We start from the raw sequence: 15094 nt of genomic DNA, 5'->3' as shown, positions 1-15094 counted from the left end.
CTGGTTACTACATTTTTAAAGGGTCTCATGACTGCCGGTACATCTCACCAATAGTTAATATGGAGCTGAATGATAAGCACCAAAGGAATCTTGTGAAAGTAGTTTTAAAAGTAGTAATTTGAAGAAGTGTGGGACCCAGGAAATTTAACAAAAATCCCCTACCCCTGGACAAGCAGAGCAGGACTAACTCCATTTTGTGCTGCACCCACCACCTCCTGTATGACCCCCACATGACTTGCTTATTGCTTAAGGCGCTGCCCCACCCTAGTCAAGCCGCTGGGTACACCCTTATTGGAAATCGGCTCATAACAATGTAACCCCACCTTGTGCCCGCCAAAACTGCGAGCTAATTCTGACCAAAGTAATAGGCCAGCTCAAATGGATACTATAGGGTAAAATGTAATTCAATCGGCCACCTGCGTGTGGACAGACATGACTGCAAATTTCTGCGTATGTTACAATCCCATTGGCCGCTGGCCCCTATAAAGCTGCTACGCCTCTTAGTCTCAGGGTCCAAGTCCCTGCTCCACTGTGTTGGGTGCACTTGGACCCAAGCTCGAGCTTGTAAATAAACCCTCGTGTGTTTGCATCAGTGTCGGCTCCTTGGTGGTTTCTCGGATTTGCACAACAGAAGACATTTATGATCTACTACTCCCTGCACACCCCCTCCCCCTTGAACAATAAGCAAATATCCACCAGCTTCGTACAACAAAAGGGCAGCTCTTTCTGCACGAGTCCTGTCCACATGCTATAATAAAAGCATTTTTTGCACTAAAAATACCTCAAGATTTTTTTCTTGACCATTTGCTCCCCATGCCACATCACTTCCATTATGGAATTTTATAGAATAAGTATATCAGATAGGACAGCCTGGGTCCTGCTGCAGTAACAAACAATAAAATTGTACGACTTAAAACAACGAAAGCTCATTTCTCACCTAAGCTATGTGCACGTTGTGGCTGACAGAGCAGGATCCACTTCTCATAACCACTCAGAGGACTACACTGACAGAGCAAGGACCCTTTACACCAGACAGAAGAGGCCTCTGGAGAGTTCCATATGAGTGAAGGTGATGCTTCACTTCTATTCACAACTCATCGGCCAGAAATAGACATATGGCTTTATGGGATCCCAAGATTGCCACGAGATGCACTCCTACCTGATGCCTGGAAAGGGGAGGAATGGTAAATAGTCAGTAAACTGTATCAGTGATTTCACAGCATGGCTTTTTGGTTTTGGGTTTTGTTTTGTTTTGTTTTTAAGTAAGCTCTAGGCCCAACATGAAGCTTGAACTCACGACCCTGAGATCAAGTCACATGCTCCACAGACTGAGCCAGCCAGGCACAGCACCCCCTCAGGATGTTTTAATCTTTATTGAATAACACATACCAAATCTAAAATAAAATTATGACTCTTTTGCACATTATCCCAGTGTGATGTGAAAAATATGAAGGTTCCTTAAAATAATCCATTCTATATTAATCAATAAAATAATCAATGTCATTAAACCTCTATTCCTTCAGCTTCAAACTTGCTTTCCTTTCCAGATAATGACATGTCGTACAGATAAGAATTAAGAATAGCTGAAAAGAATTACTTATGTTTAAACATGTGGGAAAAAATTGAGGGTTCAATATTCTTTAATGCCTTGGCTCTGCTTTCACCAGACTATCCTTCAATAACTATGCACTTCTGAGCTACAGAGGTTGATGATTAAAGGAGATTTTACTATCACTCCTGCCATTCACACTCACAGAGTATATCTGATTTCAGAAAATCACAACAAATATCCTATTACTGTATTTCTAACAGCCATACTTGATCCTTACCTGGAATGTACATCAGACAAGAAGAGGCAGGAAGCCTAAGAAGGGTTTACGGTGCCTTGATTGGTCACGAAAGAAAGTTTCACCCAAAACATATTAAATTGTTCCTTTGTCATCCAAGAGGGTTTTATACTCTGGGGTGAGGGATACACCTTTTTTTTTTTTTTAAATAAAGTAAGAAAAGAATTATTGTAAATGCAGAAGTAAGAGAAAAGAACTTATATGACGTGAGGAATGAGTATTTATACAATAGGGAATCTGTAAGTTAATTTACTTAAAGGAATAAGTATCCACCTACCCTTTCTACTATGTCACACAATAAGAACCTGAAGATGATGTGAGTTTTGGGGACGCCTGAGTGGCTCAGTGGTTGAGTGTCTGCCTTTGGCTCAGGTCGTGATTCCAGTCCCAGGATGGAGTCCACATCGGGCTCCCTGCAAGGGGTCTGCTTCTCCCTCTGCCTGTGTCTCTGCCTCTCTCTGTGTGTCTCTCTCATGAATAAGTAAATAAAATCTTTAAAAAAAAAAAAGATGATGTGAGTTTTAATTCTTGCTGTGTCTAATGGCAAGGAATATTTGCCATAGAATATGATGAGTAATGAAACTGTGTACGTGAGAGGCTTTCCATTTTACCACAACCTAGAGTAGGAAGCATATTTTACATTATGATCCGATACATGCATATTGTTTCATGAAACAATAATTACCCTCATTACATGTGATGCACTCTGATAGTCCCATTCTAATGTCTTTTAATGCTGCTCAGAACCTACTAAATTGATTTCATGACCAACTAATGATTCATAGCCCACAATTCTATTTTTTTAGACATTTTATTTATTTATTAGAGAGAAAGAGCATGAGGAGGGTGGAGGAGCAGAAGGAGGGAAAAGCAGGCTCCCCACTGAGCAGAGACCCTGTCACAAGGAAGATCCATCCCAGGACCCTGAGATCATGACCTGAGCTGAAGGCAGACGCTTAACTCACTGAGCCACCCAGGCGCCCCTCATAGCTACAATTTTAAAACGTTGAGCAATAGGTATAGAAATTTATAATGAGGGATGCCTGGGTGTCTCAGCAGTTGAGCATCTGCCTTTGGCTCAGGGCGTGATCCTGGAGACCTGGGATGGAATCCCACATCAGGCTCCCTGCATGGAGCCTGCTTCTCCCTCTGCCTATGTCTCTGCCTCTCTCTCTGTGTGTCTCTCATGAAAAATAAATAAAACTTTTTTTAAAAAGAAATCTATAGGGACACCTGGGTGTTTCAGAGGTTGAGCGTCTGCCTTTGGATCAGGGCGAGATCCTAGAGTTCCGAGATCAAGTCCCACATCGGGCTCCCTGCGTGGAGCCTGCTTCTCCCTCTGCCTGTGTCTCTGCCTCTCTCTGTCTCTCATGAACAAATAAAATCTTAAATTAAAAAAAAAAAAAGTTGGGAGAATCAAAGAAATGATTCTATCCTAGAGCCTCTGGAGGGCGTGTGGTCCTGTCAACACTTTGATTTTGGCCCAGTGACACTGTCTTTGGACTTCTGGCCTCCAGAACCGTGAGAGAATAAAGTTCTGATGTTTTAAGCCCCAAGGTTTGTGGTATGTTGTTACATCAGGCTCAGGAAATTAATAGGAACTCCAAAAGCTTCTTAATGAGAGTCATATTGCAAAGTGCCCAGAGTGTTACCAAAATCCAAGTTTAGCTGCCTGTCACTCATAAAGACAATACTCAAGAAACAAGTTTTGATTGGAAAGGAATATGAGCTTTTTTTTTCTCTTTTAAGATGTTATTTATTTACTCATGAGAGACACAGAGAGAGGCAAAGACACAGGCAGAGGGAGAAGTAGGCTCCATGCAGGGAGCCCGAGGTGGGACTCGATCCAGGGTCTCCAGGATCACCCCTGGGCCAAAGGCGGGGCTAAACCGCTGAACCACCTGGGCTGCCCAGAAAAGAATATTGATCTTTATACAGGAGGCCAGCAACCTGGGAGAAGGCAGACTCTTGTCCTAAGACCAACTCCGAGGCTTCTGTGGGGCCAAGGATTTTTTAAAGGGGTTCAGGGTGGTTAATCAGTAAAGGGAGTGCCATGGTCCATAACATTTCTTGTACTGTGCAGACTTAATGGTGCCAGCTACAGAGGTTTTCACAGCACACAGAGGCTGTGCAAGGGAGTCTGGCTCCTTAGTGTGGGGCACTGAGGTTGCCAGCACGTGCAAAGGGTCTGGTTTCTGTTTCCAGACATGCAGAAGGGCTCTATTCTTTTCTAGGAAAGAATGCATGATCTTAAGATTTAAAAAAGAAAAAAAAAAAAAGGTTTCATTAATCAATCACATGGGCTAGGGGTGGTTGCTAAAGCTTCAAGACTATTAGGTTGGCCAGAAAGACAGAAGCAGCTTCAAGAGTAGCCACTTGGGGCACCTGGGCGGCTCAGGGGTTGAGCGTCTGCTCTATAGGAGGGAAGAGAGTGTCAATAGGATGCCCTCCAGGTATAGGGCTGGCTGCTCATGTGCCCTATTTCCAGGGTACATGTTACAGGCTTTATGAAAAGCCTCGAAGAACGCTCAGAAAATAGTGTTCCCAGCCCAACTCTCAGTCGATAAATGCTTCGTACAAGGCCCAGGCGGTGTGGCCTGCCTGACAGCCGGTTTAGCACGGAGGGAAATACAGGAATTCTACGATCTGCGGCGGAGTCAGACAAATACCCCATCCCTCCTCCCTGAAGAAGCTTCCGGGCCAGCGGGGAGACCCGCAGGCAGCCCAAATCTACCCTAATCCTGCGAAAGGGAGTCGAGAATGGCCTTCTACAGATGGTACTAACGGTCCACTAGAGGAGGAGCGGGAAGGGGAACGGGAGGGCAACGGCCTCCCCGATGGGCCGCAAGACCCTTCGGCCCCAAGTCAGGCAGTGTCCCCGGGGCGCGTCGAGGCCTCAGCTGGATGCAAAGGGAAAGAAAACAGGAAGAAAGGAGGAAGGGGGGGTGCCTTCCTCCTTCACTACGTGGCACGCGCATAACCACTGTGGAAGGCAGCACCGTAGGCATTTCCCAACAAAATACATTCAGCAAACCCTGCAAGACGTTCCCGTAAGGCGACGATCTCCGTAAACCACCTTCGCGCTCCGCCTACGCGGCGCACGCCCCTCACTGCGCAGGCGCCAGGGATGACCTCTGAGGCCTCCGAGCGAGAGCGCTAGTAGTTCCGGGTTCCCCCGCGCTCCGCTCTAGCCGCAAGCTTCCGCTTCTCCGCTGCTCTCGGTGGTAGGCTCCCTCCCGCGGGAGCGTGGAGCCGGGCCGGGGGGCGGGCCTTCCGGGAGAGGGGCGCGTGCGCGTGGGAGAGGAAGGTCGCGAGTAGGTAAGGGTGTCCGAGAGCTTGGGGGTGACGGGGGTGACGAGGGTGGGGGGTCTGCCATGAGAGACGGGCGGTCGTTGGGGAGGTCCTGCAAGGGTCTCCGACCGTCTAGAGTCCCCAAGAATAAGAAGAGGCGAGTTCGTCATCAACCAGCTCGGAGGTTTCACACCACCCTGCAAGCAGGGTGACCCTTTCCTGCGTAAATTGGGGACTTTACCGAACGCAGGACGCTAGCGTAGCTTCCTCCCCGGCGCAGTTCCTCTCTCCTGGTTAGGAAGCGTGCACGGCTCGGTTCCTCAGCTCATCACACGGCATTTCTGCACCGTAGCTGGGGGGAGAGGAGATGCAAATTAATTTTGTTGCCAGATGGAAAAAAAAATATTTGCGGGTGCCTGGCTGGCTCGATGGGTAAAGCGTGCGACTCGACCTCGGGGCCTTCGAGCCCCACCTTGGGTGTAGAGATCATAAGAAATAAATAAATATAATGCCGTACCGAGGCGAGCGCCGGCTGACTTGACACCTGCTTCCAGCACAGGCAAGCGGGATCCGGTCAGCTGCAGGGGATCGGAGGCGTTGTCGTCGGACTGAGTCCAGCGGGCAGAGGTTCAGAGCCGTTCACGTCCCTACGACCCAGTGGATCGATTAGTACCAGACTTTAAGAATAATACAACATCACGTTTAGGTTGTTTTTCTGTGAGCTACGTGTGCAGAAGGTGTGGGTTCCCCGAGGCCTGAGGAGTAGGAGCGCACCCACCATGCACCTGAGTTTTGAGGTCAGCGTCCACGCAGGGAGGCGTCTACTTGTTCTCAGGTCGGAGGTGAGGAAGCCCATGTAAAGGACCGTCACTGCTGCAAACACGACGTCGCCATCTAAGCGCAAGAGTCCAGAGCTGGTGCTTTCCGCTAACCAGTGGTTTTCTGAGAAACTGGAGAAAGCTCTCCCCCCGCATAATTTGCGCACACACACACACACACACACAGGCACGCTTCGTACCGTTTTTAAAAGTTGCAAGGGATTCGCCGCGCTCAGGGATACCCAGGTTAGGAACTCCAGCTCTTCAGCTGCCCTTTTCAAAGGAAAAAGGCAAAACTAATCCAGAGCCAAAACTTGAACTTTCAAATGCACCAAATCTATCCTAAAAATCAAAGAAACTTACCCTTTTATGCCAAAGTAAAAAAAAAAAAAAAAAAAATGCATTTTCTTGTGTGGGCTTAACATGTCTTTCTCCAGCCCAGCACATTTGAAAATAGATGTGTGTGTGTGTGTGTTTTATTTATTTTTGCTTAGCATTTCCCACTCCAGTTAATTTTTCTTTATTCTGTTTTCTTAAGATCACATTTAAGGAAAAATGACGTTTTTAAGTGACTGTCTTGTACAATGAAAATTCACTGATGTAAATTATTTGCCTTTAATGTCTTGAACATAATCATTCTTTTATTTTAAAGATAAAATTGGAAGATTGTGTAAGGATGCACACTGGGTCCTGAAAAATCCTAAGTAAGGCTCTCTCCCCAATTAAAAAAAAGAATTTAAGATAGTAAAAAGTGACCATCTGATAGTCTTAGGACCAGTATTTACGGACAACAGAACTGTTTAGCTGTTTTAGTCTGTGTTAAAAGAAAAGCATACGAAGCTCCTATGCCTTTCTTCGTCAGAGATATATGTCTGGTCTGTGGAAGGAGACTACAAAGTCTCCTTTGTAATTGTTATAATCATTTTCAATTTTCTTCTGTTTGGCAAATGGATCTTTATTACTAGTAAGGGATTCAGGTTTGAAGAGGCTTATTTCCTTTCTCCATCATAAAAGTTTTAGGACTTGGATTTTGTGGTATAACCACGTCCCAGTGGATTCTAATGAGACCTCATTACTTCTCAATGTCCCAGTAATTTGCTACATTGCAAAGTGGGCCTGCACAGAAGTTAACATCCTGTGGTGGTTTCAGTGACCACTTACTTTCCCAAGGAGTCCCTTCCTCTTTGCTGTCTGTCAAGTTACCAAGCTGCTGGTCCCCTCCCTTGTGTTTCTCTGGCTGTCAGTTTTTATAAGTAAAGATGTCATTCCAGGGATTTAGAGGTTTAGCTGCAGGAGTGTGTTTCTCCTGATGAGATTAGATGAAGACAAGGAATAGGGGGCACCTGGGTGGCTCAGTGAGTTAAGTGTCTGACTTCGGCTCAGGGTCACGATCCCAGGGTCCTGGGATTGAGCTGCACATGGGGCTCCCTGCTCAGTGGGGGGCCTGCTTCTCCCTCTGCCCCTGCTCATGCTCTCTCTCTCAAATAAATAAAAATCTTTTTAAAGATGTATTTTTAAAAAATAAATAAGGAAAAGGAATAAATAACTGTGCCCGACTAGATCCTATGAACCCCAAACTTAAAAACACGTTTAGGTTTTTTTCTTAAGTTACCCTTTACGGAGTGCGACGGCTTTAACTTATCCCTCTTATTTCTAACTTATTTCCACAAGCTTTGTTTCCCAAAAAGGAAAGTCAGATTTAGAAAACCACTAACTTTAACCCAGCCAATAAATGGCAGAGCCAGGATGCAAACCCAGGCCTCAGGACTCCATGCTGCCTCTTCATTTAAAAATATAAGGTGAAGGAATTCCGAACACATAAGTGAGAACACTGCAACAAAACAATAGTTCCTGACCACCAAATAACTGATTGTGAAAAACTGTGCACTTGAAACAGAAATCTATTTAAATGCCATTATAGCAATTAAGCAAAAACAAAGCAAAGTTGACTAAGAAACCATTATTTTTAGTTTTGTTTTTTTTAATCTCATGTTTGAAAAAAGATAACTTTCACTGAAGGGAGAGAAAAAGTAAAGCATGCAAAGACACTGTAGCCTCTAAAGGCAACTTGCAGGTATCTGCAAGGCACTGATTTGTTACTATTTCCTATTTATACATTAAACTGTTAATGCCCTTTTTTTCTCATTGATGAAACTATAACCCTACCCCTAAGGAGGCAGCCCAGCCCACTCCTGCCCACACAATGGAGCTAGAGTTGAGAAGGAAGTGAATCTGAGAATGGGAGTGCTGAAAGGAAAAGGAGGAAGCAAGGCTTGCAGGTGATCTCCAGTTTGGAGGGACAGGGAAGAGACCCTGGATCCGACAGTTTTCCCATTGCTGGCCTTCAGATGGCACTATTGGCTCATTTGGTTGGTGTTCAGCTTGTTAAATGGTTTGAGATTGACATTCTGCGATTAGTTGGAGGTCAGCCTCTGTTCTTTCAATGCATCTAGAAATAGACATGAAAAATTCCTTAATTTAAACACAGGTTTTGGGTTTGTTTGTTGTTTTTTTTTTTTCCTTACAAGAGTTATTTTGAAATTTACTTGGCCTCATTCTTGTTTGGGTTTTAAGATTTTGTTGTTGTTGTTGTTAATAATAAACTCTGCGCCCAACATGGGGCTTGAACTCATGACCCCAAGATCAAGAATCACGTGCTTTACTGACCGAGTCAGCCGGGTGCCCTAGAGGGTCGGTTTTTTTGTTTTTCAGTTTTTTTGTTTGTTTTTGTATATTTCTCCCATTGTTCTTTCAAGATAGGTCTATGCCTTTTTTTCTGTTTATCAGTTCCTTTTCATCCCCACAGAACTGCCCCCAAAGATGGTCTCTCATCTCAAAGGTTCTCATCTCACTACAAAATTTCACATAAATTAGCATATCCTGCCAGAGGTGACCTCTACATCTGGTCTGGAATGGAATGAGACAGTTATTTCACCAACAGCATTCCTGATTTTCATGTATCGCCCATATAATTTTTTATATATATTAGCTGTAATTTCTGCATATGACATATTATTCTTGTACTTATTTCAACATTCTGTGCCTCTAAAGAAAAAGTTACTGTTTTTAGCTAATGACTTAGCTAGTATGCATTAAGACAATATAGAAGATGGAAGATAACCTTATAACCTATAAGTCCTTCTATTCAGGAATAAAATGAATCTTAAAGAGCTGCTGAGCTATCTCTGTTTTGTTTTTCCCAAACGGCTCTCAGTCTCTAGGCAGAATTCAATCCAGCAACCTAGAGGCTAAATGACCTCATAACTCATTAGCAGTTCTCAGAGCCATCTGGAGCCCTCCAGGAGAACAGTGTTCAAAGGGCTGATAATAAAGACAACAGGATAATTATTTCTCTGCCATGATTAAACCTTTAGATGGCAAGCAGTCAGCATTTTTATTCTACAGATTGCTGAGATGGGTGTTTTCTAAAGGTATAATAATGCTGTGGTTGGATAACTCATTTGCCCATCCTCATCTAGCCTACAAATGGGTAAACTGACTATCAGTAAATAATAGAATGGTTCGCTGTAAAAAGGGCAGCACAGCAAGGCAATAGGATGGGAACATCAAATGTAAAAATTAGAAATGGAAAGCATGTAAAGGAAACAACCATTTGGACTGTGGATATTTCTCCATTCCAAGGCATGCCCTGCCCGTCACAAGACTGATTCACATGTGGCTGGCTGTTTTTATTTCTAAAGTGTTCATTAGATAATCTTGGAATTTCATATACTAACCTGTTTATCTTCTCATTTCCTGTAGGGCCTCTTGCTGCTCAGAAAATGTCTTCCCTTTCAGAATATGCCTTGCGCATGACTCGTCTGAGTGCCCGGCTGTTTGGTGAAATTGCCAGGCCTACTGACTCCAAATCAATGAAAGTGGTGAAACTGTTTAGTGAGCAGCCTTTGGCCAAGAGGAAGGAGACTTATGACTGGTATCCAAATCACAACACTTATTTTGCACTCATGGGGACACTACGTTTCCTTGGCCTCTATAGGTAATGGCAAAGAACACAAATAGTAACCTGTAAGAGATTTTTTCCAGTAGATTAGAGAAGGAAAAAGCCTTTTTTATCCTTACAGTTTTGTGGTTCTTATATTCAAGCCCAGTTGGTTCAGGTTCAAAGGCACAGTTTTGAGGGGGAAAGGCTTTTAAAATACTCATAATGGACACACTGAAACAAAAAAGGAAACTTGTACTTAGTGGAAGACATATTTTAATTATGTCTAAAACTGGACTAACATTGACTAGAGACTGAGCTACAGATATGTTTATTTATTTATTAATTTAAAGGCACTCTAAAGGGATGCAGAGGAAAACCTGGACCCCACCCATCCCTGCTTTGTCCCCACAGGCTGCCAGAGCAGCAGGTCCTCATTGGTCAGATGAGGAGAGTCCCTGCCCCAAAGCCAATCTCCTTCCTAGTCGGTTTCTGGGAGACTCCTTTCTCTCCTAATGGCAGTTTTGTTGGAGTTCCTATTTCCTTCTACCTTTTTCTGGCATTTAGTATGTACCCTTTCTGATATATTAACTTAGTCTAAACGAGTTGTAGTTCAGCTTTAATAGTAATACGAGCGGGCACCAGAGTAGCTCAGTCAATTGAGTACCAGGCTCGACCTCAGCTCAGGTCTTGACCTCAGGCTCCTGAGTTCAAGCCCTGCCTTGGGTTCCACACTGGGTGTGGTGCCTACTTAAAAGAAAAAATTAAAAAGAGTAATACATAGATCACATAGGTTCTTCACACCATGTGATATGTTTGTGTATGTATAGGAAATGGTGCTCAGGACTACTGCTCTAGAAAGAAAAAAGATCAAATACCTACACGGTCATTTTCTTTAAAAGAAGTCTTAATTACCATAGTAATACATGCCCATCATAAAAGAATTCAAACTGCGTAATAGTGTAAAGTTAAAATAAATCTACTTTTTGGGGTGCCTGGCTGGCTAAGTCGGTAGAGCTTATGACTCTTGATCTCAGGGTTATCAGTTTGAGCCCCACATTGGATGTAGAGGTTACTTAAAAATAAAAGACCACTGGGTGGTGGCTCAGTGGTTGAGAGGCATAATCCTGGAGTGTCAGGATCAAGTCCTACATCAGGCTCCCTGCATGGAGCCTGCTTCTCTCTCTGCTTGTGTCTCTGCCCCTCTCTGTGTCTCTAATGAATAAGTAAATAAAATCTTTTAAAAAATAGAAATCGGGATCCCTGGGTGGCGCAGCGGTTTAGTGCCTGCCTTTGGCCCAGGGCACGATCCTGGAGACCCGGGATCGAATCCCACGTCGGGCTCCTGGTGCATGGAGCCTGCTTCTCCCTCTGCCTGTGTCTCTGCCTCTCTCTCTCTCTCTCACTGTGTGCCTATCATAAATAAAAAAAAAAAATTAAAAAAAAAAAAAAAGACTCAGGTTAAAATAAAAATAAAATGTTTAAAAATAAAATAAAATAAAAAATAGAAATCTACTTTTTGAGAAAATGTAACATGTTTGAATTGGACTTGTCTTAGATTTATTATTTTTTTAAATTTATTTATGATAGTTACAGAGAGAGAGAGAGGCAGAGACACAGGCAGAGGGAGAAGCAGGCTCCATGCACCGGGAGCCCAATGTGGGATTCGATCCTGGGTCTCCAGGATCGCGCCCTGGGCCAAAGGCAGGCGCCAAACCGCTGCACCACCCAGGGATCCCTGAATTGGACTTGTCTTAGGACAGCAATACCAAAGTTAATTTGGGACTATTCACTGTAGTATAATAAAATTGATAGTTCATTCCATGTAGCTAAAAATTGGTACTTTCATCTATCCAATGGATATATATTTATATTTAAAGATTTTATTTATGTGACAGAACATGCACTAACTAGCAGGGGGAGGGGCCGGGAGAGGGAAAGGGGGAAACACAGGCTCCCTACTAAACAGGGAGCCCAATGTGGGGCTCCATCCCAGGACCCTGAGATCATGACCTGAGCTGAAGGCAGACACTTAAAACTGAGCCACCCAGGTGCCCTTCTGTGGATATATTTTTAAGATATATTTCTTAAGTACCTTCTGTGTATGGACACTTATCTGAGCACTAGGGGAACAGTTGAGCAAAATAGAATAGATTTTTTTTTTTTGAAGATTTTATTTATTCATGGGAGACAGAGAGAGAGAGGCAGGCAGAGACACAGACAGAGGGAGAGGCAGGCTCCATGCAGGGAGCCTGACGTGGGACTCAATCCCGGGTCTCCAGGACCAGGCCCTGGGCTGAAGGCGGCACTAAACCGCTGAGCCACCCGGGCTGCCCTAGAATAGATCTTAATATAATCGAGATTAGAATCCATGACATATTTTGAATTTCTGGAATTGCTCTGGGGCTTTCTCACTATTAGTCTGGGCTCAGAAAATAAATTAATTTTATTATGATCCAGAATAAAATATCACTAGAAAGCAGATCTCCTGAGTAGAAATTATAACCCATAACAAAATCACATTCAGCTATTTTAATTTACCGGTTTGGTGCCACTCTCCATTTGTTTGAAAGATAAAACCTTGACTATCTTTGGGGATGGGGTAGCATTTAGTTTTCCATGGAAAAGCACAATTATTTTCATGTATTTAGTCACTAGTTACGGTAAATGGTGCCTCTAATGGAAGGCCTCCTGTGGCATCAGGCAGGATGAAACTAGACAGTCTTTAGTAGAGAAAATATTACTCTCAGACCTGCAAATAAGGGAGGGAGGCACAGGTTCTCCTGAACACTCAGTCACACAGGTGGTTGGGTTTTATCATCACAAAGACAAAGACTCCTAGCTTTGGAGCTGTCCCCCTGGTTGAGGGTTGATGGGAATGGAGGAGGGGGGTGAAGAAGAGAACAAACATAGTGGAGGAATAAATGATGGATATGCCATGAAGCTGAGTGTGCTGTGGGGAAAAAATAGGAAAGCCATCTGAGCAGGATGAAGAATACTCCCAGGGCACATGGTGGGTGGGAAGAGGATGGGTCACAGTATTGACCAGGACAGTCAAGGTCAGCCTCTTTCAGAAGGTGAGGTCTAAGCAGAGGCTTGAAGGTGGTGAGTGAGACAGGTGGGATCTGGGGAAGAACTGTTTAGGCAGAGGCAAGAGCAGAGCAAAGGCCCTGAGGTGGGAGTTCTGACGTCTTCAGGACTAGCATAGGCGGCAAAGAGAGTGGTAGGGCCACAGGCAGATCGTGAAAGGCTCTGAGGGCCATGACAAGGTCTTGGCTCTGGGTGAAATGGGGGAACCGTCTGTGGGCCTGTGAGCAGAGGGGTGATGTGATCTCACTTATAATTTAGAAGCATTACTCTGGCTGCTCTGTTGAGAATGGATGATTTGGGGGCAATCATAGCTAATTCCAAAGAGGTCAGCTGTATCCATCATGTTCATGGAATGAACAGTGTACCCTACAAAACCAGTCTGTTTTAAAACTACCTAAGGAGTTAACAGTTGGGCCCAGCACATCCCCTCTTCTTTAATTTGTATGCCATTACTATCCACACTTGACAGGTGAGGAAACTAAGATACAGAGAGGGCAGGTCACATATCCAAGGACACACAGCCACTCAATGGGAGATGGAGCTGTGATTTGAACCCAGGTTGAAATGGGCTCCAGACCTTACATATTTAAATGCTACACTGTTTTAGGTATTTAATCTTAGGCAGTCTTCAGCTTACCCCCATCCGGATGTTCAGACAGGGCATCTCTAGAGCACCTGTCTTTTGATTTGGCTTCCTTCCGAGCCTTTCCCCAGCAGCCTTTTTGTGTGGATTGTCCACAGCCATGAAGGCAGCTTCCTTCAGACCTCTTCCCCCTTGTGGTAGATGCAAATTCCTGGGGCTCTCAGGGTCTCTGTGTAGCTGTTGAAGCTGAGATCCACTTTCTGCTTCCCTATGTTCAGTCTTAACCATTCTAGGGAAATTTGGGGTGATTAACGTTGTGTCATAGTTGCATAGACTCACATGGGCTGGCCTGGGAATGTCAGTTGCTTGTGAGGCATTGTTTCTAGGAGGGGACACTGTGATTTGGAAATGAACTTTTAGAACACAGCCCCTGTGTATGCTGGGGACTCCTTGTCCTTTCTGTTCCCCAGGCTGAGCCTGCAGAAGTCAAGGCCCAGTAACCAGAACAGCTAAAGGGAACCATGCTAGACGGGTCTGCTTTTCCCATCAGGTAGATATACTAGCTGATTATTTTCCCTTCTCCACTCAGAGATGAGCATCAGGACTTCAAGGATGAGCAGCTGCGTCTCAAGAAGCTTCGTGGCAAAGGAAAACCTAGGAAAGGAGAAGGGAAAAGAGCCACAAAAAAGAAATAGTGCTGGTCCATCAGAAGAGAAAAGTTCTTCCTCAGCAGCTGACCACAGAAGAAGGTGTATTTATCTTTCTACTTGCTGGAGGAGTGTGAGCTTCCAAGACTGAAGAGTATTTGAAGGAACACGATCATTTCTGTGTTGAAGTCCAATTCAGTCGAGTTGTAACTGGTTCCTTGGACACTTTCTAATTCTGCAAACTTATTCTGGCTTTGGTTTTATACTGTGAGGTTTACCTCTTTCTCTGGAGAAATGAATGCATAGGTGGTTGAAGACAGACTCATTTGGGGTGGGAATGGAAGGTTGGGATCATGGGAGGAGACTCGTTAAATGAGCATCGTTTCATCTCCCCAGGATCCCATTACACCAGCCCTTACCTCTGCCATCCCTCTGGCCCTTGAACCACTGTCTCTACCACCAAGCTCACAAAGTTTCTGAACCATCCACATCTCCTTAGAGAGTAGTATCTACTGAGCTAGATTTGGGGGAAAGGCTGTACCTGCTAAGAGAGTACTTAGTGTACACTACCTGCTGTACATAAGGTACTGGGGCCCTAGTAATACCATGGTTAGCAAGAGAAAACAGTCCCTACTTCATGGTACTTTGAGGCTTGTGTGAAAGATTAATATCATTACATAAATAAAATTGTTTAAATGCTACAGAGGATCCCTAGGTGGCTCAGCAGTTTAGCACCTGCCTTCGGCCCAGGGTGTCATCCTGGAGTCCCAGGATCAAGTCCCACATCAGGCTCCCTGCATGGAGCCTCTTCTCCCTCTGCCTGTGTCTCTGCCTCTCTGTCTCTCATGAATAAATAAATAAAATCTTTAAAAAAAAAT

The 15094-nt window shown here is 44.4% G+C and overlaps 1 protein-coding gene and 1 long non-coding RNA gene across 7 annotated transcripts in view; one reads left to right on the top strand and one right to left on the bottom strand.

Moving 5' to 3' along the window:
• Nucleotides 1–5009: 5009 nt before the first annotated feature.
• On the top strand, nucleotides 5010–15093 carry MRPS33 (mitochondrial ribosomal protein S33). 2 transcript variants are annotated; one of them, XM_072777457.1, is made up of 4 exons: nucleotides 5074–5165; nucleotides 5693–5980; nucleotides 9719–9953; nucleotides 14159–15093. In XM_072777457.1, the coding sequence occupies exons 3-4, from the start codon at nucleotides 9739–9741 to the stop codon at nucleotides 14262–14264; spliced, it is 321 nt and encodes a 106-aa protein (XP_072633558.1). In that variant the 5' UTR covers nucleotides 5074–5165; nucleotides 5693–5980; nucleotides 9719–9738; the 3' UTR covers nucleotides 14265–15093. The 2 variants fall into 2 exon arrangements, with proteins under 2 accessions (XP_072633557.1, XP_072633558.1); XM_072777456.1 differs by lacking the exon at nucleotides 5693–5980 and having other exon boundaries at nucleotides 5010–5165.
• Nucleotides 7797–15094, bottom strand: part of LOC140605238 (uncharacterized) — a 59493-nt gene continuing 52195 nt past the window's right edge. For 2 of the 5 annotated variants that reach the window (XR_012007946.1, XR_012007948.1), the window contains exons 5-6: nucleotides 9694–9980; nucleotides 7797–8405 (exon numbers count right to left, since the gene is read on the bottom strand). This is a non-coding gene — a long non-coding RNA (uncharacterized lncRNA). The remainder of the gene's footprint in view (nucleotides 8406–9693; nucleotides 9981–15094) is intronic. The other 3 variants (XR_012007949.1, XR_012007950.1, XR_012007947.1) reach the window with 2 other exon arrangements.

Source organism: Canis lupus, chromosome 15 (genome assembly GCF_048164855.1).
Source record: "Canis lupus baileyi chromosome 15, mCanLup2.hap1, whole genome shotgun sequence".
In the NCBI taxonomy this organism is placed as follows: Eukaryota; Metazoa; Chordata; class Mammalia; order Carnivora; family Canidae; genus Canis; species Canis lupus.
The sequence above is the reverse complement of the archived record's forward strand: the minus strand, read 5'-3'. Positions and strand labels throughout refer to the sequence as shown.

What these genes read in the sequence shown, in the direction of transcription:
- MRPS33 (XM_072777456.1), top strand. Translation starts at nt 9,739, where the DNA reads ATGTCTTCCCTTTCAGAATATGCCTTGCGCATGACTCGTCTGAGTGCC. An exon ending in CGTTTCCTTGGCCTCTATAG is followed by an intron (nt 9,954 to 14,158) that starts GTAATGGCAAAG and finishes TTCTCCACTCAG; the next exon opens with AGATGAGCATCAGGACTTCA.